Genomic DNA, 22,068 nt, shown 5'->3' with positions numbered 1-22,068 from the left:
GGGGGGGGGGGGGGGGGGGGGGGGGGGGGGGGGGGGGTGTTCCCCTAGTTCTCCTCTGATCGTTGCAGTGAGGGATTATTTTGCCATGCTAATTTTAGTTCACACACATTCATCCTCACGCTGCTGACCATGTTTGTTGGCAGCTGATAAAAGGTGAGCGGATGAAAGTAAAAAGTGGATTCTGTGTTGACCTTATTCCTAGCCCCCATGATGCTTTGCGTGAATTATGGGCACGACTTCCGGTGCAGACTAGAACAGGCGTTTGTTTGTGTGTGAACAGTACGAGCTAATGTAGTTTCTCTGAGCATTGTGGATTTAATTTAAACATGTGGGAACAGCACCTGTCAGAGTTCAAACAGGACAATATAATCATACCGCTGCCTGCTGAGGATGAGGGATGGAGGACGACCTGAAGAAGTGGCTGCAGATTACATCTACTAGCATGTATCACGTCTCTTCTCCGGTGGTTTATTGTAGTCCAGACATAAAGTAGGATGCAAGTTTTCCTCCCTCGGACATGTGTCAACAAAGTGAAATGAGCACAAATACAGCTTTTGGGTCGTCTCTTCAAGTTTAGATTTTAAGCCACATTCTTCTTAACTCTTTATCTGTTGATAGGTGACAGAAACTATGCCTCTTTTCACAGGAACACTTTTTGTTTTAGTTCCATGTTCAAAACACTGTTGTTGTAGCCACTTGGATCTGGTTGTTGGTGCAGCCGCCAACAGCACAACAACTCAACAAGGCTATTTAGTCAACTTTATGGTTGTTAAATAAATGTAAACAAATCAAAAAGTGTTTTTATCTGCTAAACCGAATGCAAATTACTTTCAAATAAACTGCGGTCCGTGCTCCGCTACCGTGTCGACGAGAAAAAGGGCCGGCACCGGAGGAGGGGACGTGCCAAAGAGACCATCTTAGCACCAACATAACTGGCTTGTTCCACTTTGGAATAAGCTGTTGGGGGAAGAATCAGTTTTGGTGTGCGTCTCCTTGACTGATGAAGCCTTCTGGATGGAAGGCGAAACGTTTCAGCACAAAAAAAGAAACTGTCCAGATGACCTGACTGAAAAATGTTGGATTGTATACCTGGATTATTGAGCATGGACTTTGTTGTTCCACTACCATGGTTAACCAGTGCTTACTGCTACTTCCTGTCTGACAGGAAGTTGTACCCATAAACATTTTTACGGTAGAGCCCCCAGGAATAAGGATAGGTTTGAACTCACACTGATGAATCACACATTGCACTGTTGTTATTTTCATCCAGATTGGTTTCGGAATATTTAATATGCAATTGATGTGTGTTTCGACATTGGCGGCGTCTCCATAACTTCTCTTTCCGCCTCTCTTAACGCATAACGTCTGGTTACATTTCAAAATAAGAGGTACATAAATGAGTAGTGGGGAGGGCTACATGTTTTTTTTTTTTTATACCTAGCCATTACATTAAAAAACAAAATCTGTTTTGGTTGTTGAAAAATGTGAAAATAGTTACAATCGATTCATAAAGAAAGAAAAATAAAATAACCAAAATAATAATGATACTTAAACTGGCTTTAGGACAAAGGATGTTTCCTTGCTCTTCACATTTTCTTGTTCAACCTTTTAAATCAGTCACTGCAGATGAGTGATTGTCAGTTTCTGCAGCTGGAGCAGATATTTCTGTTTACTGGTTAAATTCCTCAGCTGTCTCACAGTTTAAGGGTCAATCCTACTCCATGTTTCAGCTCCTTTCATAGATCAGATCTCATAGAAGAACACTACTGAAGAGCACATTTTGTTTTTAGCTTTTGTTTTGGGTCATTATCTCATTACAGGACTCATGATATTTAAATGAGACCAGACTTTTTGACAAATAGGAGCAGGTTTTGCTTCAGATGCTTCATTGTACCCAGACCACACTCAAGGCAGCCTGTGTCAGGTGCAGCCTACAACCCAAGGACTAAACAAAATCTTCTTGTGTTTGACAGCAGATACAACGCGGTTTCTTAGATAAAGAGCTAATATAACTTACCTAAAGAGCCAGAAAATACAGTTAGCCAATCAGTGTTTGCTCCCTACAAATGCCTATTCTCCAGAAACGCCCACTTTTGGTCTGCAGAGAACCCCTTGTCGCTTTGTTCACACCTCGGCATTCGCCCCTACGTTTATGGTTTTGTTTGCTGGAGTACACTTTAAAAATGAAGATAGGCAGATATGAAGTACTTTTTCCAGTAATATCATTCATGATCAGTGTGGTTTTTAACCCTGGACGTTTGCCTCAGGTGTTGAGGTTCAGTTGAGTTTGAGGCGTATTGGAGAGTCATGGCCCACAATGACTTGGCTGCTATTGTAAGAGAAGAGTTGTCACACAGGTTGCCTCTGTCAGACAAGGACGGTGAGAAGCCCCGTGATAATCCAAGACACTCTGGAGATTAACTACTTAAAAATAGCCCACTGAAAGGGGCGTTAACACCTACAGCTCTCCGAGTCCAAGATATTTCTGAGGCTCAAACACATTTATCAAACAGGAGCTTTGTCTTTACCACGTAGCATGAAAACTTTAGAGCAATCAAACCACAGATGAAAACGTCAAAATCCCAATCTCTGTTAGGAATATTTTTCAGGTTTAAATCTTGTACTGTAAATTTGATTTAAAAAAACATCTGTGTTTATATGTGATTTATGGTTCAGTCAAGCTATTCACTCTGAAACTCCAGGTGAATGATTAACTCATCACAAAGTTAGCTCAGGTGTGCGTCTCCCAGATTTAAACCAGATTTCCTGAAGGAAATCAGTAAAACAGGAACATTTCTGTCATTCCATGCGAGTGAAATCATTTGGGAGGTTCAGGAGGAAGAGGAGAGGAGAGAAGTTGGAAAGGAAGGAGATGAATGAAAGTAATAAAGATAGTTTTTTTGTTAAGACATCTGATCCAACTGTGTGTGGTGTTAGTATAAACTTAGCAGTACTGTTTGGCAGAAAGTCTGCTGTGGTATGTGCCTCGCTCAGTGAGAAGTCAGATTAATGCTCTCTGCTGATAATTCCACTTTAATTTAAACGTTAAACATAAACTCACTGCTGTTCAGTCAGATGTGGCAAAGCTCATTTATTTACATTATAATGTAAAGTATCTGTCATTGCTGAATAGGTGACCAATCTGATAATTTTTTTACTGATATAAACTGATTTGTTTTGTGACACATTATCAGTTTTGTTGCCATGATTTGTCTTGGAAACCTTTAATATTTTTATACTCTGTTAAAACCTTGCAATTTACACACCCTTTAAGTACAGAAACTGCTGGCATTTGACTAAGCGCTGTATTCTTATGAATTCTTTATTTTTATGACATAAAATCACTACCAGATGTTTTTTTTTAAAACATATCACAATAGAAATATTCTGCATTGTAAATAATAACAGGACATGTGTGGTTTTGATATAAAATATTTAATCTTAGTGGCTATACTATAGTTACACCAAATGTTTTGTAGTGACTTAAAGCAGTAGTTCAGCTCTATTGCAGTGGGGTTTATTGGAAGAGGTTATGAATAATTAACATCTTACCTGCTCTAGATAGAGTTTAATTCAGACAGGTGAGGTCAAGATCAAAGTGGATTGCTGCTGTTTTAAAACTCAACTCAGAAAATTTTGGACAGTTTATGCCATTGTTCATGTATATAAACCTTAATTTTTATGAACTTTAACCTGCCATTAGTTTCACATTACACGATTATGTTTAGAGATGCACGATCCAATATTAGTATCGATATCTGTTCAGATATCGGGGAAAATTGGGAAAATAAATCCTTGATCGGGTATTGGTAGAAATGCACCAATCCGATATAGTATTGGTATCGGTACGATATTGAAAAAAGTTCTTGATTGGGTATCAGTGTGACTGATCCATAAGGACAGGAGCTGATTGCTGTTTATTTTAAATATCTGCCAACCAAGATAGTGAAACTATTTTTTTCCTCTTATTTCATCTCCCTTATTATTTATTTTACATTATATTTAGAATTCCTGAACCATTTGAAAGGTTTGTTGGTTTATTATTTTTTTCATGTTTGACCAAAGTTGTCAACATATTGTTTTTGTCAGTTTCAGTGTCTTTATTATTTATTTTACATGGGATGCTATATTCATAATTCCCCTGACTGAACAAATTAAAGGTGTGTTGTTTTTACATGTCTGACCAAGCTTGTGGAGCTACTGGTGTGTTTAAGTGTTCTGTACTGGTGCAGAGTTTTCAATAAATTTGTAATTGAGTACATTTATGTCTGCATTTAAAAAAAAATGCTTTGGGTTAATTCAGCACTGTTTTTCTGTATCGATCGGTATCGGTGCATGTTGGCAGAAATATTTTGATATTCCTGTCAAAAATCCTACAGGCTGCTGCAGCTTTTTGTGCGTATACCTAAATATAGACTTGCATGTTAACAAAAACTTGAAATGGGAATATTTGGGTATTTAATAATTCAATTCAGTTGCATAAAAGAGGGTTGTAATGTGATTACAAAATGATTATTAATGCATTATGGCTATCTTGAAAACTAAATTTTAGATGAATAAAAACTGATTTAAGTGTATTTTTACGCTTAATAAAGAGTAATTTAGCGTCATTAGGATTAAGCATTGCTAACGGTAACAGTGGTCTCTGTGCCTGCTGCCTCAGATGAAAGTGTTCCCGACTCAGAAAGCTTCTAATATTCTGTTCCACCATGTTTCACTCTTGTCTGCGGAGCTGCAGCTCTAACCGGCTACAAGCTGGACAGCAGAAAATATTTCTCCACAGAAAACGGTTTCCTCTCTAACAGCCTCTCCATCAACCCTACAACTAACTTCATGCTTTTTCCACACAGTAAAAACTTTTCTAACAAGCATCTCGTCTGCGTTTAATGACCAAATGCATACCAGATGTTTGAGTGTTGACAGGCCAGAATATTCACCGGTGTTGGTCACAAGACGATTCCCTGGTGCATCTCTAATTTTTAACGTTTGAAAATTGATCTGAATCTTTGATGTGATTCATCCATAAATAGATTTTACCTCCTACTCCCATAAATATGTCTATACTTACATTTCCAGTTTATAAACCTCAACATAGGGGAGTGGAGGCGTAGAGGTTAGAGGTTAGAAGGCTAGCCTGTGATCTTAAGGTTGTCTGTTCAATCCCCCAGACCGACAACATAAAAAATGATGGTGGGAAAAGGTGAAACACCCACACCTGCCTCTACTCTCATTTGCCCCACTCTAGACCCTTGAGCAAGGCTCTTAACCCCCACCTTCTGCTCCCCCGGGCGCTCTAGGTAGCAGCTCTGCTCCACACAGAGGGCTGTGGTAGCTCGGTGGTCTGTGGTTGCATCAGGAAGGACGTCCGGTGTAAAAACAATTAAGTCTTCGTGTGAGTTAGTTTGCTGTGATGACCCCTGAAGAAGAGAGCAGCTGAAAGAAGATAAAAACACATCAGGTGGCTTCCTCTCTCACCTTGCTGCACATGTACACATCCCAGTGTTGATTCTCACTGTGTGTTTTGACAGGTGAGATTACACTGGTGATTTGCAAATCTGTTGACTTGTCCACTGGAAGCTTCTTTTCAGTAGCAGCTGAGTTAAAAAATGATAGATGATCAGAGCTGCAGCCGACTGTTCCTGCTCACTCTGTTACAGCGAGGAGTAGGAAGTGAAGAAGACGAGGCAGTGGGGTCATTTTAATCATATCGTGATTTACTGACGCTTTCTGCCACTGGTGATGAGATTATGTCTGCATTGTCTCTGCTGTTCCTCTTTCAGATGTTATTACCAGAAGTATTTCTATTTAACCCTGTTTATTTTTTATTCTATTTTTCACTGAGGTTTGTTTATGCTTGCCCATACTGGGTGAAAAGTTTTAAAGAAACTTGTCCCATAAATTAGAAACAGGTTTGTTTTTGTTGCCAAGTAGTGTGAATGCTATAGTGCCGTCATACAGAGCTGGTGGTGCATTCATGTGCAAACCTTTTGACACGTTTGGTATAACAAGAGGTACTTTCTTGGTTTTCTTTCGAATTACATGTTTTTTCATCCAAGGAACATTTAGCTATTTAACATTTAAGGCTCTGAAAGAAGACAGCACGGTGGAGCAGTGGGTGGAGCTGCTGCCTCACAGCAAAAAGGTTGCTGGATCAAATCCCAGCCGGGAACCTTTCTGGGTGTAGTTTGCATGTTCACGCCGTGCATGCTTGGGTTTTCTCCCACAGACCAAAAACATGCACGTTAGGTTGATTGGTAACTGTCCCTAGGTGTGAATGAGAGAGTGAATGGTTGTTTGTCTCTGTGTCCCTGTGATGGACTGGAGACCTGTCCAGGGTGTGTGTCCCCCGCCTCTCGCACAGTGACTGCTGGACATGGGCACCAGTGATCCGAAAAGGAAGAACCGGGTAAAGATGATGAATGGAATGGCTCTGAAAGTCAAAAAATACCTTCACGCCATTTCTTCCTGTAGCATTATTAAAATTAACATTAATGTTGTCAACTTCTTTTGTGGTTTTTCTGTATTGTACTGGGAAAAAAAAAAAAAAAAACACCCCTGCCATGACAATAACCCTCATTGTAGGAAACAGACTAAAATTATTTGAATGTTTCTACATCTTCCTGTTTTTTACTCATGGCAGAATGCTCAGATGTGGCCAGTTTAGAGTATTTAAAGAATGGCTGTATTTAATTAACTATGATAATTGGTCAATGGGCCTGCTTTTAGTGGGGGAAAGCAAAGCTAGCGTGAAGATGTGGCGTTAGCTCAGAAAACATGCTTCCTGTTTAGATCTGTATCTTAAAAATACACCAAACGTGAGGGTAAAGACACATTTGTATGTTTTATTTAATCTGCAACTACAACTCTTTGGGTTTGAGTTCAAGTTGAAGACATTAAAAGACATATTGTAATCAAAAATAATAAAAACTATCAACTGTTGTATGACAGCAGGGTGTGAATACTTGACCTCACTTTTAAGCTCATGCACTCTTTCCCCACTTTAAGACGATGTCTGCGATGTTTCAGCTGTAAATCTTGGCTGCACAAACATCTTGAAGTATCGTGTGTCACACAGTGATGTGCACAGAAGAACTTGTACTTTTGACTGTTTCACTTAGCAAATCTAGCCATATTCAGCTATTATTAGCAATGCTTTCTATTGCATGTTTGCTCTATACAGCAAAAGAGCTGTATAAACAGTTTATGTGCAGAAAGTCCCGGCAGAGCTGGTTGGGAATTCAACAGACTGCTGACTTTTCTTTAGTTAGAACCTTTGACCGTTGTGTCTCTGAGTCACGTTCACAAATTCATGCCAGAGGCTATCTCTCTCTTGTTCTTCCATTGTAGGCAAAGGAAACATTTCTGTGGGGTAAACAGCTTTCACACAATACGTTTATTATCCTGGAATATTTTTATGATGGGTGCACGTATAAGATATATAACGTCTCTGATAAAGGCAGTGCAAAGTACACAGAAAGAAGTGAAACTAATCTAGTGTTGCTTATAATGGTATTTTTTTTATCATAAAGGTGACAAATGTCTGTTTTCGTAAATGTTTTGATGGTGCCCACTCGTCATAAAACCAACTGATTTTAATATTTTCGTTTGTTTGTCAACAGCAGTAAAACAGGCCACTACACTCATCAGCAGAACCCAAATACACAAGAAGAAGACAGATATGAAGCTTCCTTGACCACAAATAGTTCAAAGCCCAGCAGCGTGCATGCATCAGTGGTCCTCGGTTCAAGTCCTGCTCCCTGCTCTAGGTCCCAGCCTGTCTCCAGTCCCAGGCACAGCCCCAATACCAGAATCAGACACCAGCCCGCATGTCGGCGCAGCTATTCCCAGGTAGGCCCTGACAGATGGGACGAAAAGTTGTTTTTCTGTTAATTTCCAGTGTAATTGCTGAGTCTACCAAAAACTGCTACAGTTTCTCATTATATCATTCCACTGGTTTGGATTCCTTCTTATGAGCTGACGGGGCCAGTGCTGAGTTTTTTCCACTGATAGGTTCACAGAGTAGTGCTCGCTCTCTCCCACCTGTTTCTGAGGTCATAGTGAGTTATCAGTCAGGGCTGGCCAATAGAAAGGAATTCTAAACATTTCCCCCTTGTTGGAAAATAGAAAAATTTGCTGTTTGTCCATTTTTTCTAGAAGCAAATAACTGGGTTGGTCATGGTTTGTCTACTAGAGGATCAACACCCATCAACTTTTTTAAAGTAAATCTAGTTTGAAACAAATATTTGCAACAAGCTACTAGAGTTAGCACATTGTTTTACTTTTGGCTACTACCTTTTGCAGGGGTCGCCACAGAAGTAAACTTGCATACAAAATTTGGCAGTTTTATGCCGGATGCCCGTCCTGAAGCAACCTGGGCTTGAAACTGCAACCTCAGGGCTACAACACTGTGGCCTACAGAAGTTATCAAGCCTTTTAATATAAAAACCCAACCTTCTGCGACTTACTGCTTAGGCTTCTAACCCAACTAATTAAATACTGTAGCTAACTTCAGGCTCTCTATGTACAAAAAGTAGAAAAATGGCAAAGAAGTCAGTTTCTGCACAAGAAGCATGTTCATGTTATAACTGAAAGAAAAATATTCACTAACTACTAATACAAATAGATAAACTTGTTTAAGCATAGAAACTAGAGCCTGACCGATATGGACATTTTGGCTATCGCCAATACCGATATCGGGAGGGAAAGGCTAATACCGATAACCAATTATAATGGCTGAAAATTTTTAACTTTGTCCAACCCCAAGAATCTAAGAAAACAGCTACTTTTAAACCTGTTTTAACGCTTGAAGTCTTTAAACAGTCTTCTTAGCATTCATTCACATTTTCTATCCTCCACTATTTACCATAAAATATCCTGCATAAAATATCCTGTAGCATGCTCAATAATCCAGGTAGAAATGTCTAAAAATAATTCTGGTCCTCTGGACGAGTTCAAAAAACAAAAAATTGTAGAAACTTTTAGTCTTTCGTCTGAAAGACGACTTCTTCAGTCTGAGGAGCTGTATTATGTTCAGCCTTATAAATAGCACCTTCTCATAGTGGATCAACCAGTTTGTTGTTGATATTCAAAACTAGCTGTTCACATGATCAAGGAGGACCATCAGCCTAAAATTAGATCGTTAGCACACTGACGACTGCTTGCTATTCACTGGGGGCTGAGTGATACTAGCAATAACAGCATTGTAAGAGGGGGACAGTTGAACACGGAGGCCTCCACCCCTGTTTAATGATGGGCGGTGGCTCAAAGTTTCAGCCTGCCTCAGCAATGCCAAACCACCACCTTCCAACATCAGTAGAGGGGAGAGGGATGCACTCATCACTCTTAGCAAGGCCAAAAACATCATCATTCTCCCAGCAGACAAAGGAAGGTGCACAGTGATTTTGAACCAGACTGTCATGAGAAAGTTATGACACTCATTAGTGACTTAACCACTTAATGAACCGCTGAAAAGAGATCCAGGAAGTAGTTACAAGAAGAAGTTGATAGATTGCCTGAAATTTTTAGAGCAGGACAAGGCTATTGACCATATTCTGCACCACAGACTGTACCCAGGGGAGGCCACACCTAGTCTGTATGGTTTACCTAAAATCCACAAACAAGGTGTACCTTTAAGACCAATTGTTAGCATGATTAACTCTGTCACTTACAATGTTTCCAAATATCTGGCGTCTGTACTCATCCCTTTAGTTGGCAGCTCAGAACACCACATACAGAACACCATGGACTTTGTGGATAAGGTGAGGGATGTCATCATGGAGACTGATGAAACAATGGTCTCTTTTGATGTCACATCACTCTTTACGTGCATTCCTGTTGATGATGCAGTAGAGGTGGTCAGTTTAAGATTAAAATCAGACACCACTCTGAGCAGCAGGACCACGCTTTCCACAGAACAACTGTGTCAACTCTTGAAACTGTGGGGAGCAATATTATAGGCAGAAACATGGGTGTGCTATGGGGTCTCCAGTTTCTCCTATTGTTGCCAACCTGTACATGGAGGAGGTAGAAAAGAGAGCCTTGACGTCCTTTTCAGGGACACTACCAAGTCATTGGTTCAGGTATGTTGACGACACCTGGGTTAAAATTAAATCTCAGGAAGTCCAACATTTTACTGACCACATCAACTCTGTGGATAAATACATCAAGTTCACACGAGAAGATGTAAAAAATGGCAAGTTGGCTTTCTTGGACTGTGAGGTCTCAGTCTCTGATAGAGGACATTTGCAAACTGAGGTGTACCGCAAACCCACCCACACAGACCAGTATTTGCAGTTTGACTCCCATCACTCTTTGGAGCACAAGTTAGGAGTCATCTGGACTCTGTACCACAGAGCAGACAGCATCCCCACTAACTCAGGAGCCAGGCAGAAGGAGAAATCCCACACAAGACAGGCTCTAGAGCAATGTGGATATCCTAACTGGGTCTTCCTGAAAGCAGAGAAGAAACCCAAACAGGACTCCAGTCAGCCAACAGGTGAAAATGAGGAACCCAGACCCAGACCAGTGGTCATTCCGTATGTTGAGGGAGTGTCAGAGAAACTGAGACGTTTATTTTCTAAACATAACGTCCCAGTGGCTTTTAAACCCCAAAATACATTACGGCAAAAACTGGTTCATCCCAAAGATCCAGTCCCCCGGCACAAACAGAGTAATGTTGTGTATGCTGTTCAGTGTCAGGAGGGCTGTGATCAGTCTTACATCTGGGAAACTAAACAACCACTGGCCAAAAGGATGGACCAGCACAGAAGATCAACATCATCAGGCCAGGACTCTGCGGTCTACACTCATCTCCAGGCCAGCGGTCACTCGTTCAGGGATGAAGATGTTCACATCCTGGATAGAGAGGAACAATGGTTTGAGAGAGGAGTAAAGGAGGCCATCTTTGTGAAAAGAAATCGTCCATCGTTAAACAGGGGTGGAGGCCTATATGTTCAATTGTCCCCCTCTTACAATGCTGTGATTGCTAGTATCACTCAACCCCCTGTGAATAGTAAACAGCCATCAGGGTGCTAATGATCAATCGTCAGGCTGATGGTCCTTCTTGATCATGTGAGCAGCAAATTTGGAATGTCAACAACAAACTGGCTGATCCACTATGAGAGGGTGATCTTTATAAAACTGAGCAGAATACAGCGCCTCAGACTGAAGAAGTCTTTCAGATGAAAGACGAAACGTTTCTACAACTTTTTTTTTTTTTAACCCCTCCAGAGGACCTGAATTACTTTTTTAGATATTCAACATAAAGTTATCGAGTGTGTTACAAATGTATAAATTCAACTAAACATCCTTCCCTGTTCATTGTTTAAACTGTCAGTCACATATGGTGAAAGGCCTAATTAGTATTGACCACAGCAGAGTTTATTTTTCTTTGCAGAGAAGTAAAGATTTCAGACAAACAGTACATTTCATTGAGGACGACAAAAATAATGTTATTAACACTGATTTACAGTATATTTACCTCTACAATGGATTTATTGTTCTGGCTAAAGTTTTACAAGGCAATAACCTATGCTAGGTTATTTAAACGTTAGCTTGCTAACTTGAGAGTCACGTAGCTAATGACTAGCAGGTTGGAAGATTGAAGAGAATTTATTATTGTTTTTTTATTTTTATGTTTTGATCAGTTACAATAAACTTACCATGCTATGTTCACCAAAATACGCTACACAGTATTGATGCTTGTTTCCGCTCTGCTGAAAGTGAAACTGAAACTTAAGTGAAGGTGATGACGTATAATGGGACAATTATTACCGATACCGTTACGTCCCCAAATGCCTATATCGGCCTAAAATGTCGGCCCTGCCGATATAGCAGTCAGGCCCTATTAGAAACTTCATTAAAAAAAACTATTTAAAAAATGAAAGAAAAAAACGTGAAAATGTTATTTATGAAACGGCTCAAATTATAGGGTGTCTATAATTTTTTTTAATAATATTCAGGCATCAACATATATTTTAGTACTCTACTTTGGAGATAATTCAGTTTGCAATTGAGAGAGCAAGGGAACTCAAAAACACCACAATCTCTGTGCAATAAGAACTATTTAAACTAACTTACATTTGGAAATGTTTATGGTGGAAAAGGCATTTTGGTAATCTCTAATGTGTAAAAACTTAAAAAAAAAAGATATAAGCAACTTCCAAAAACAAGCTTGTAAGGTTGTTGTTTTTCTCAGAGATTTTATGGAAAGATGTTTGTTTTGTGAGAATTTTATCTTAAGTGAAACTGATAAGCTAGCTGCCATCAGAGACTTGTTCTGACAGGCTGCTCTGGCTTTATTTTCCCTCTGCTTGTTGCATCACATCCTGATTTATTTATTTTTTTTGTCATGTAAAAATTTCAAGTAAGATAAATAGCCGACAAGGACAGAAACTAGAAAGACAACTTGAAAAGACCTCCAACTTTTTGTGTGGGTTTGAATGATTTGCAGGACTCCCTGGACGAGCTGGAGATGGACGACTACTGGAAGGAGGTCGAGAATATCACCAGCTCAGAAGGAGGAGCAGCAGGGAGGGCAGAGGGTGAAGCTCAAGAGGAGGAGCAGCAAAAAACTCCAGAAGGTGACTCTGGATATATGGGAAGAAGTGGAAAGGACATGAAATGTACCCTCCTTTGATGGAACACAAATGTATTTAATTCTCAGTTTAATATGCAGTAAAACACGTGATGGTAGAATTTCAGTGTGTGCTAGTTTTGGTGTGTGTGTGTGAGATTGTGTGTGTGCGCACATGTATGTGTTTTCAGTTATGAACTGATTACCAGGTACGAGTTGTGTAAAAACCCTCCATTCCTCCCACAGACAAAAAACCAAAACAAAAAACCGCTAAGCTCACAGTTTGTCAACATGTTTATGCTTTTTTCGGTGTCATAATGTTGCCGAATCAGAACTCTCATACACAGACTGTTATTTTGCCGCTTCTTATTGCAGCTGTGTTTGATTTCAGAGAAATATTTTAACACTGTGTGTGTTGAAGCAGAGGAATCTGTGCGAGCTCAGACTTGTGCAAACTTCCGTCTTTGCATTGCACATTAAGAATGTCAATCTCGTCATTTTGTTTAAAATTATATTTTTCTTGAAAGGTTGACTTCATTAAATATCATTTATATGTTTAATTTCTGTGCCAAAATTAGCCTTAGATTAGTTATATCTTCTAAACAGACCTCTTTACTGGTTTAAGCATCCTGCATCACTCCTGTATCAAAAAAAAAAAAAAAAAAAAAAAACTCAGTCTTTATGTTAATTAATTTATTTTTTTATTACAACCTTCTTTTCATTTTATAAAGTGCTGCTACTGGTCCATCATTTAAAATATAATAAAGTAACAGAAGCAGCTTTGTTCCTTGTGAGTTACCGGTATGTCCCGGTGTTTTTCTTTCAGAAGGAGAGCAGGAGGAGGCGTGGCTTGCAGAGGCAGGGCTAGCACGACTGTTTGGTGATTCGCTGGCAGCAGATGATCAGGACCAGGTGTCAATCATTTTATCCTCCGTGCTACACTGATGTATATTTACTGATGACAGTGTGTAAAACAACAGAGTAGAGGAAAGAATAAATAGGTTAACGCTCCTCTTGTCGCTTCACGGCTGATCCTGGTTGGTTGCCAGGAAGAAGACAGCGCCGTGTTCCTGTCCACCCTCACCAGAACGCAGGCTGCAGCTGTAGAGCGCCGGGTGGCGTCGCTGCATCAGACGTTGCTACGGCGACGCAACCGTCAGCACCTTCCAGATGTTCGGGATATATTCAGACCTCCTGGAAAGGTGAGACGAACATCTTAACACAGAGCAAATGATGAGCTGCTGATTGGCTCTGCTGTTTTCTGTCAGCCTCCACCCGACCATCTCTGTTCATTTAAGACATTTGTGTTAAAAAAATCGGACATTCTGTTAATAAACTTTAAATTCATTAAATCACAAAAGGTGGTGTGAGAAATCTAATACGTTGCTGGATTTGTTACTGAAGCTGTTGATCTGCTGACTTACAAGAAAACTACCAGATTAAAGTTAAAACTTGATATAAAGCTATTAGTACTTTGACTACATTACACAATAGAAAAAATATAAAGTGTGAGTCTGAATCTATTCTATAAATAAACACATTTATCTAAAAATATCAGAACGATGGAGATGTATGATGAGAAATCCTGTGAGGATTACTGTAGTATATTTGATCTGCCTTTTTATGAAGTTTTTGTCTTGATATAATTATATAAAGTCTTAAAACTAAGTTTTAAAATATCAAAGCTTTTATTTTTGGATTTCTTCTTAACTTTTGTCTTTGCATGTTGTTGGGTCATTAATGTTTAGTGTAATGTAGCAGTTTAGGCCTATAGCTAATTTCCCTTTGGGACAATAAAGTATATTTTTATTTTTATCTGAAGTTGTACGTTTTGGGAGTAAAAGATACTATTAGACTAAACAGAAAACTGACAGTGCTCTAACATTTGTATGAAAGTTAAAGTCAGAGTCTGATGAATATTTAAAAAAAGACTGAAAACAAGAGAAAACTATCAACTTTGTTTTTTACATTGAACATAAATTCAACCTTTGAGCTCCTATACTTTTAAGACATTTATTCATAACCTGCTTGATTAATTGTTGCAAATAGAGTGAAAATTACTGAATAAAGAGCAACAAATGGTTTTAATATTCCCAAGTTAAGAAGTTTTGTTTTTTGTTTTTCAAACCATTATTTTAATCAATTTATAATTGACTAAATAAACTTATATGTTTTCACACATCCTAAAAATGCAGACCAATGGTTCCCAACACTGGTCCTTGAGGAACACCACCCTGCATGTTTAGTAGTTTATCTGCTTTAACACACCTGATTCAGTGATTTAGTTACTTCCTCAAGTTCTGCTGAAGCCTGTTAATAACCCGTTCATTAAAATCAGGTGTGTTGGAGCGGAGAAGCAACTAAACCGTGCAGGATGGTGTCCCTCAAGGACCAGTGTTGGGAACCCCTGTTGTAGACACTTAGAAGTACAATGTGAACTTTTTACCTAGAATTAGCAACAAAAGCACCCATACTACGGTGAGGCAGATTTTGTGGTGTTTTTGAAGCAGAAGTGATCATATGGGTTATTCTGTGCAAAATTATGCAGCGCACCAAACAAGTACAAAATGATTTCCTTTTTTTTTTCTCCTGGAACAAATTGTAACTCCCCGGAGGACTGAAGTCGCTGTGATGTTTGCAACGAGACTCCATGAGCTGCAGCGCTCTTGTGCTAATCTAAACCACAATAACCTTATCTTCACCCAGAGGACCTTACAGTTATATTAGTCTTCTTCTTTTACTCTCAAGAAGATAATTAATGGAAACATTTTGGTCATTTTGTTTATGATGCATCCTTTCAGAATAATTTTAGTTTCCATCTGATGTCAGGTAACCGTCTCTGTGGAGATCATCAGGTTAAAGACTTTAAAACTGAAGTTCATGACTTCTGCTTTAATTCAGTAACATGAACTAAACGCACCACTTCAACAACGTCACTATTTCTAATTTTTCTCCCTCACTACGTTTTACTACAGCATCATTGTCCGTATTCATTAACTCCATCAGATGTTTGTTGTTGTTTTCTTCACAGCCACCGATTTTCCCTTTAATGTGCTTTAAATAGACTTTTTTTAGACTATGTAAGCAAAAAAAAAAAAAAAAGAGACTTTTACGACTCTTAGATTTTGGTGCAAGTCCACATTAATTTGTGTCTTCCCCTAAATACACATTTGATCTTCTAATAGATTACCAGAGAAAATGTAAATGTGTAACAGTGAGTGTGCTGTGCAGTGATGTATTCATGTGATTGTGTTTGTTGCAGGATGAAGAGCCTCATAATCTCAGAGGGGGAAGTGAGAACAGACAAAACGATGCCACAACCGCTGGTACGTGGCACGTGCATGATTAGTCAGCATGGAGGTTCACACTGATTTTATAATACATTTCTGCCTGGTGACTCGGACATAAAAATATAATTTGTTTATTAATTTTGCACATCAGGAAATAAAAATATCAACAAGAGTTTCTGCAGACGTGTAGAGGAAAGTGCTCTTTATGACTATACAGTAGTCCCTCGTTTATCACGGGGTTTAGGGGACCACGCCCCCTATGATAAGTGAAAAACCGTGAAGTAGGGATACAGTAGTTCAAGTTTCACTCCCAGTTTCCATCCTTCTGTTTAAATAAACAATTTAAATTTAAATACTTTAAAATTCTTTACTCTTTAAAAAGAAGAGAACAGCAATGGGTTAACCCTTCACGCAGCTCTGCAGCACAGAGCAGAAATGTGGTTGTGGCAGAGAGCCGTAGGTGGCAGAGAGGAGATCATGACAGGCTGCAGAGGGAGCTTCTCCCTGCACCTGTGGGCTGCACAGAGGTGCAGCAGGTGCTAAATTGTTTAAAATAATTTATTTTAAATAAACAATCCATGCCACTCGTGTGGCTCATCCGTCAATCAGCCGATTGTGTGTCATGTCCACTCTTACTTTGAAAAACTGCGAAAGAGCGAGTCCACGAAAGTCGAGCCGCGAAGTAGTGAGGGACTACTGTAGTACAAATGATAAAAACACTTCATATCTATAGATGAAGAAGGATGTTATATTCTACATGTTTTAAATTAGAGGAAATCATGTTAAACCTAACAGAAGCTGTAAAGTCAACAAATCTCTCTTACTTCCTTTTTCAGCTGCTGTGACTAACGTGTGGGATCAAACATCAGTTAAACGTGTTTTCTGTTTTTATGGACATAGTAGTTGCGCATAACCATCATAAACATGTTCCGACTACTCTCTTTGTGTTGTATCTTTTATTTATTTTATGGATCCTTACAGAAACTGAGACGGAGCTGAATGTTGAGGTGGCGTTTTCAGAGCAGGCGCTCTCTTACCGAGACAACCATCAAAAGTTAAAGGTCACCAACAGCCTTAACTCACCTGATGACAAACTACCAGTGAGTCATTTACACACACACAATAAAAGCTGTCAATCAAATCTATATACATATGCTCTGCAAACAAACGCTCCAAATTTTTTTTTTTTAGTTTATGGATTTTTAAATTGTGCTCCAGTTAATGAATCACTGTGGTCATTGATTACCAGAGGCAGCTCAGTGTGTATTTTTGTTTTAGTGTATTTCTAAAACTTTAAAATAAATTTACTATTGCTTACAGCCTGTGCTGGCAAGTAGTTTGAAATTATGGTTCTTGCATTTACACAAAGTGTTATCTCAATATAAACCTTTTTATTTCTCAAATTAATGATGGAACTTAAAATGTTGGTTTAGCAATGTTATTTGTTGATTATTAGCAAAAATAAAAAATACAGGTTTGGTGCAGGGATATTTGTGTGCTACAGGGCCACCTGGTGGTCAAGATCAGTAGTGCAGCTAAATTTAAGTCAACTTCTTAAAACATTAGGTTTCAAGTTTTGTATGGTCGAATGTGGATTTTTCTTCTTTTCTCCGCCAGCCATTAAAAGTCCTATTAATCCTCTTTTGCTTTATTTATCATCTCTAGAATTTTAAGCTCCTTCGAGATAAAACGGGGCAAACCAAAATCGGAGATCTGTCTTCTTTGGATATGAAAAAGGTAAAAATAAAAAGTGCTATGACCTAACCTAATTGTTATGATTTTTATAAACCTGTGTAAATGTTTTGTTATTTTTCTGGCATGTTGTCATCTTTTAGGTGCTGAGGCTCGTTCTTGTGGAGGTGACCGCATTGTTCGACACGGCTGGGATCGACCTCAAGGCGCATAAAGCTGTGAAAGTGAAAACTAAAGGTAGAAACACAGAGAAAACAGAACCAAACTGGAAACAAGAAGGAAAAATACTAAAGCTACGTACTAATATGTATCTGTGCATTTAGTCTCACTCTCAAAGTACCTTAAAGTAGTAGATTTATACAAGTTATATATATGTATTTGCTTTTGTTTTTATGTGTGTGGGCAGAAAGTGGTCTATTTGGGGTTCCACTTACCACTTTACTGGACCAAGACCAGAAGCGAGCGCCTGGAACCAAAGTGCCATTTATACTGCAGAAGGTGAGGATCCCAGTCAGTCCAGTGTCAAACTGAGATATTTTAAATTATTTTTATTTGTTGTTGATTCAGTAGTCATAATATCAGTATCACACAGTAATATGTTTTTTGTATTGTTATTTTTAAGATTTTGTCAGTTCGCTTTGCTCACTGCACAACATTTCACTTAAGGTGTTTGACCTCACCTTTATGCTGGCTTTTATGATTAGCTCATGAATCATGTCGAGGCGGAAGGATTGGACACCGAGGGGCTGCTCCGGATCCCCGGAGCAGCTACTAGAGTCAAGGTATTTCCCTCTACAGTGGCTCCTTAAAACACACAAATTATTTATATGAAAATAATACCATTGCCAGCTAAACTAACTCAAGTTGTGTGCTTCTTGTTGTGTGTTTGTTCTTGATGCAGTCACTGTGCCAGGAGCTCGAGTCGTCTTTCTACGATGGGACGTTTCCATGGAAACATCTGAAACAGCACGATGCTGCTAGCCTTTTGAAGCTGTTCATCAGGGAGCTGCCCCATCCGCTCCTGACTGTGGAGTACCTCAACGCTTTCATCGCTGTGAACAGTGTGTATACGATCTTTCTGCGCAGGATTCTGTTTGATTTCAGACGAGGAGCAGAGATCTTGATCTTGGTGTTTCATTCTGTTTGTGCCACGACAGAGTTCCCCACAAAGAAGCAGCAGCTGCAGGCTCTGAACCTGCTGGTCCTTTTGTTACCCGAGGCTAATCGGGATACTTTGAAGGTAGCCGCACACTTCAAGTGTCTCGTTTTCATATTTATACACGTCTAATTTATAAAACTGAGTAACTGTCACTGCTCGCAGGCGTTGGTGGAGTTTTTCCAGCATGTGATCGACCATCAAGCCAAAAACAAGATGACTTTAAACAATGTTTCTGTCGTCATGGCGCCCAACATCTTCATGTTCAAAGGCTTTCGGTCAAAGGTGACCGAGCAGCAGGAGTTCTCCATGGCAACCGGCACCGCCAACATCGTCCGGCTGCTGATCAGATACCGCAATCTTCTGTGGACTGTAAGATCAAAGACATTACCTGTAAACACATAAACAGGTGACCTGTTCTGGACGTGTTGTGCACTAAAGGGTGTCTTTGTTGCATCATCTAGATCCCGAAGTTTATTTTGAACCAAGTCAGACAACAAAACATGGAAAATCAGCGGAAACAAAATAAAGAACGAGCCGTACGGAAGCTGCTGAAGAAAATAACCACGGACAAACCATCTGAAAAAAACATCTCTGAGGTAAGAGCATCCTGATCTCTTAGTGGTCAGGGACTTGTTTAGAGAAAACACAAGTTATTAAGATAGGTACCTTGATATTTTTATTTATTTATACTTAATTTTTTTTTTTTTTTATCACAAAGCCAACAAATTTAACAACGCCACCTAAACAATTTTCTTCTTTCAAACAGAGTAAGCGTCTGATTAACAGTCGTTCTGTTATCTTAATGTTTTTTTTGGTCTATCACTAACAGGAGAAATGTTTAAAGACACACCTCCTTTTTGTGACAATTACAAGAATTAACACAGAAACAGACGTGGCTCTAACAGTAACACTCATCTCGTCTCTGTGAGCCCACAGACTTATTTGAACATTTTCAAACAGAAGAGAAGCCACATTTTTTTCACCTGCTCAAAGTGCACGTTTAACATGTTTAATGTGACTTTTAGTGTATCCAGTGTGACAGTGTTTAGGGCGATGGCCTTGATTCACTCAAGTGTTTAAGTAAAAGTGATCCATCGTGTGTTTTTCTTACGGGGCTCTGCAGGTCTTTGTTTACAACCAGGAGAACTCTCTGGGATTCATTCGAGTTCAAGCCCCCCAGTTCAGCAAAGTTTCCATGGCAGTTCAGCTGACAGAGGACTTGCAGGCTGCTGATGTATTAACTCGCTTCCTCAGCCAAGACAGGTAATATCTGCACACTCTTGGACTTTTTGTTTTAAGAAGACTTGCCTGACGGCCCTAAACCGTTCTGTCTTTGTCCTCTTAGCTCGGTGGTAATGAACAAAGAAGATCTGTGTCTTTATGAGATCGGTGGGAACATCAGTAAGTCCCTTTACCCTCACGATATGATGAAGATTCAATTCAGTTTATTTATATAGCGCCAAGTCACAACAGAAGTCATCTCAGGGCACTGAACAGAAACATTCATATATAAAAATAACAATTTAACATTATTTATCTGAGGAGCAGACTGCTTTGAGTTTAACTCCATCACAGAACTCTCATCTTGATCAAGCATGAAGGTGACAGTGGAAAGGAAAAACTCCCTCATGAGGAAGAAACCTTTAGCAGAACCAGGCTCAGGACAAGCGGTCATCTGCTTCAACCAGCTGGCTTTGAGAGGAACAGGAAGCAGGAACAGATACACAATGGCAGGTCAAGAATCACGTTCAGATATAAATAACTTCAAATAAAACTATTAAATTTTAACAATTAATTTAAGGAAATGAGGTCAATTTGTCCTACAGTAGTCTAAGCTTGACAGTACAACAAGCCAACCCTAACTATAGGATTTATCAAAAAGGAAAGACTTAAGCTCAGTCTTAAAACTGGACAATGTGTCAGCCTCACGGACAGAAACTGGAAGTTGGTTCCACAAGAGAGGAGCCTGATAACTGAAAGATCTTCCTCCCATTCTGCTTTTGGAAACTCTAGGAACTGCAAGTAAGCCTGCCATTTGAGAGCGAAGTGCTCCGTTAGGAAAACATGGAACAATAATATCTCTAATATAAGATGGAGCTAGGATGTTGAGAGCTTTGTAGGTTAGAAGTAAGATTTTGAATTTAATTCTGCATTTGAGACGAGCTGCTGCTGTTACCTTTCTGTGTCTGTTCTTCTAGAGGAGCGATGCCTCGATGGGGAAACATATATGAAAGACCTTTTCCAGCTGAACCCGACAGCAGAGTGGGTCATTAAAACCATACAGCGATGAAACGTATCAACACCGAGTCCTGCCGAGGCCACATGCCAGCTCTGTCATCCTTGAATGCATTTGGACTTTTTAACGTAGCAAATGTTGTTTGTTCCTGACATCCATCCGAGTCCAGCGGCAGTTATTAAAAAAAACTACTAAAAGGGAAGGAAATAATTTCCACGTTCTGTCTTTAAGCTGTCTAAATGCTGCTAAATTAAATTTTGGGCATCAATTACCACTTAGCTGAAGAATGTAAATGTTCACTAAAAATACACCACTTTTTAGCTTGTTTTAAATCTAAATCCACTGGTGGGAGAATCCATCCTGTTTCTGTACTGTGATTTATTGCTTTTTGTTATTTTTAACATGTTGGCTGTAAACAGATTAAAAATATACTGTTGTTCAGTACCTTTAAAGGATTACAGAATAGCCAGAGCGTGCAATGACAACATAAATGGTTTTAGGTACATTTCATCTCTTGTACACTTGTTTTTTTCAACCATTGATGTTTGAGTGTGTTATTGTGGGACTTTATGTACAAAATCAATAAAGATGCACAGATAGCAAATATACATGTTTACACATACTATCATAGCGTGTGTGCAGGTTCACATAATATACGTCAAAATTAGCAGTTTTTTGTACCAAAGATTGAATTGTTTTAATGATATGTTGGGCTAGTAAGTGCACGTTTTAAACGCATAATCTTCTGTTTTTTTATATGGTCCTATGAAATTATGTATTTGCACGTATTGTGTTTTAAATCTTGTATTTTTTAACCTCCCCACTGATGGCAGACACTGTACACGTACACTGATAGGGCCTGCTCTTTGCCACCAAGAGATGGTTTCTCATTGGCACATGTGTTTTCAGTTTTCAACAATGTCTTATCTAATTCTGTGGAGTTTCTTTCAGTTTGAACCGTTTGCCGAAGATAAAATTAAACACTGAATACACTGAAAAGTCAGACTTTACAAACGCTTCTGCTCTGAAAAAATGCAGAGGCCTAAATATCTGAGGAATGATTTGCAATATTGAAACGGTCATTCTCTTTTGTTTACTTTGATTTTTACCCCCCACA

General features: G+C 39.1%; 1 protein-coding gene across 1 annotated transcript in view; it reads left to right on the top strand.

The window, feature by feature from the left end:
- The window catches only part of arhgap18 (Rho GTPase activating protein 18), a 27,863-nt gene extending 6,783 nt beyond the window's left edge, over positions 1 to 21,080 (top strand). Inside the window, exons 2-18 of the mRNA XM_037685373.1 lie at positions 7,620 to 7,848; positions 12,452 to 12,581; positions 13,401 to 13,486; positions 13,624 to 13,776; positions 15,837 to 15,900; positions 16,846 to 16,964; positions 17,530 to 17,601; positions 17,700 to 17,793; positions 17,963 to 18,054; positions 18,261 to 18,338; positions 18,458 to 18,617; positions 18,714 to 18,796; positions 18,878 to 19,084; positions 19,177 to 19,311; positions 19,839 to 19,978; positions 20,061 to 20,116; positions 20,914 to 21,080. Of these exons, the coding sequence (XP_037541301.1) occupies positions 7,620 to 7,848; positions 12,452 to 12,581; positions 13,401 to 13,486; positions 13,624 to 13,776; positions 15,837 to 15,900; positions 16,846 to 16,964; positions 17,530 to 17,601; positions 17,700 to 17,793; positions 17,963 to 18,054; positions 18,261 to 18,338; positions 18,458 to 18,617; positions 18,714 to 18,796; positions 18,878 to 19,084; positions 19,177 to 19,311; positions 19,839 to 19,978; positions 20,061 to 20,116; positions 20,914 to 21,005 (1,990 nt within the window). The 3' untranslated portion in view covers positions 21,006 to 21,080. The remainder of the gene's footprint in view (positions 1 to 7,619; positions 7,849 to 12,451; positions 12,582 to 13,400; positions 13,487 to 13,623; positions 13,777 to 15,836; positions 15,901 to 16,845; positions 16,965 to 17,529; positions 17,602 to 17,699; positions 17,794 to 17,962; positions 18,055 to 18,260; positions 18,339 to 18,457; positions 18,618 to 18,713; positions 18,797 to 18,877; positions 19,085 to 19,176; positions 19,312 to 19,838; positions 19,979 to 20,060; positions 20,117 to 20,913) is intronic.
- Positions 21,081 to 22,068: the final 988 nt, after the last annotated feature.

Source organism: Nematolebias whitei, chromosome 12 (genome assembly GCF_014905685.2).
Source record: "Nematolebias whitei isolate Nwh7 chromosome 12, NemWhi1, whole genome shotgun sequence".
Taxonomy (NCBI): Eukaryota; Metazoa; Chordata; class Actinopteri; order Cyprinodontiformes; family Rivulidae; genus Nematolebias; species Nematolebias whitei.
The sequence above is the reverse complement of the archived record's forward strand: the minus strand, read 5'-3'. Positions and strand labels throughout refer to the sequence as shown.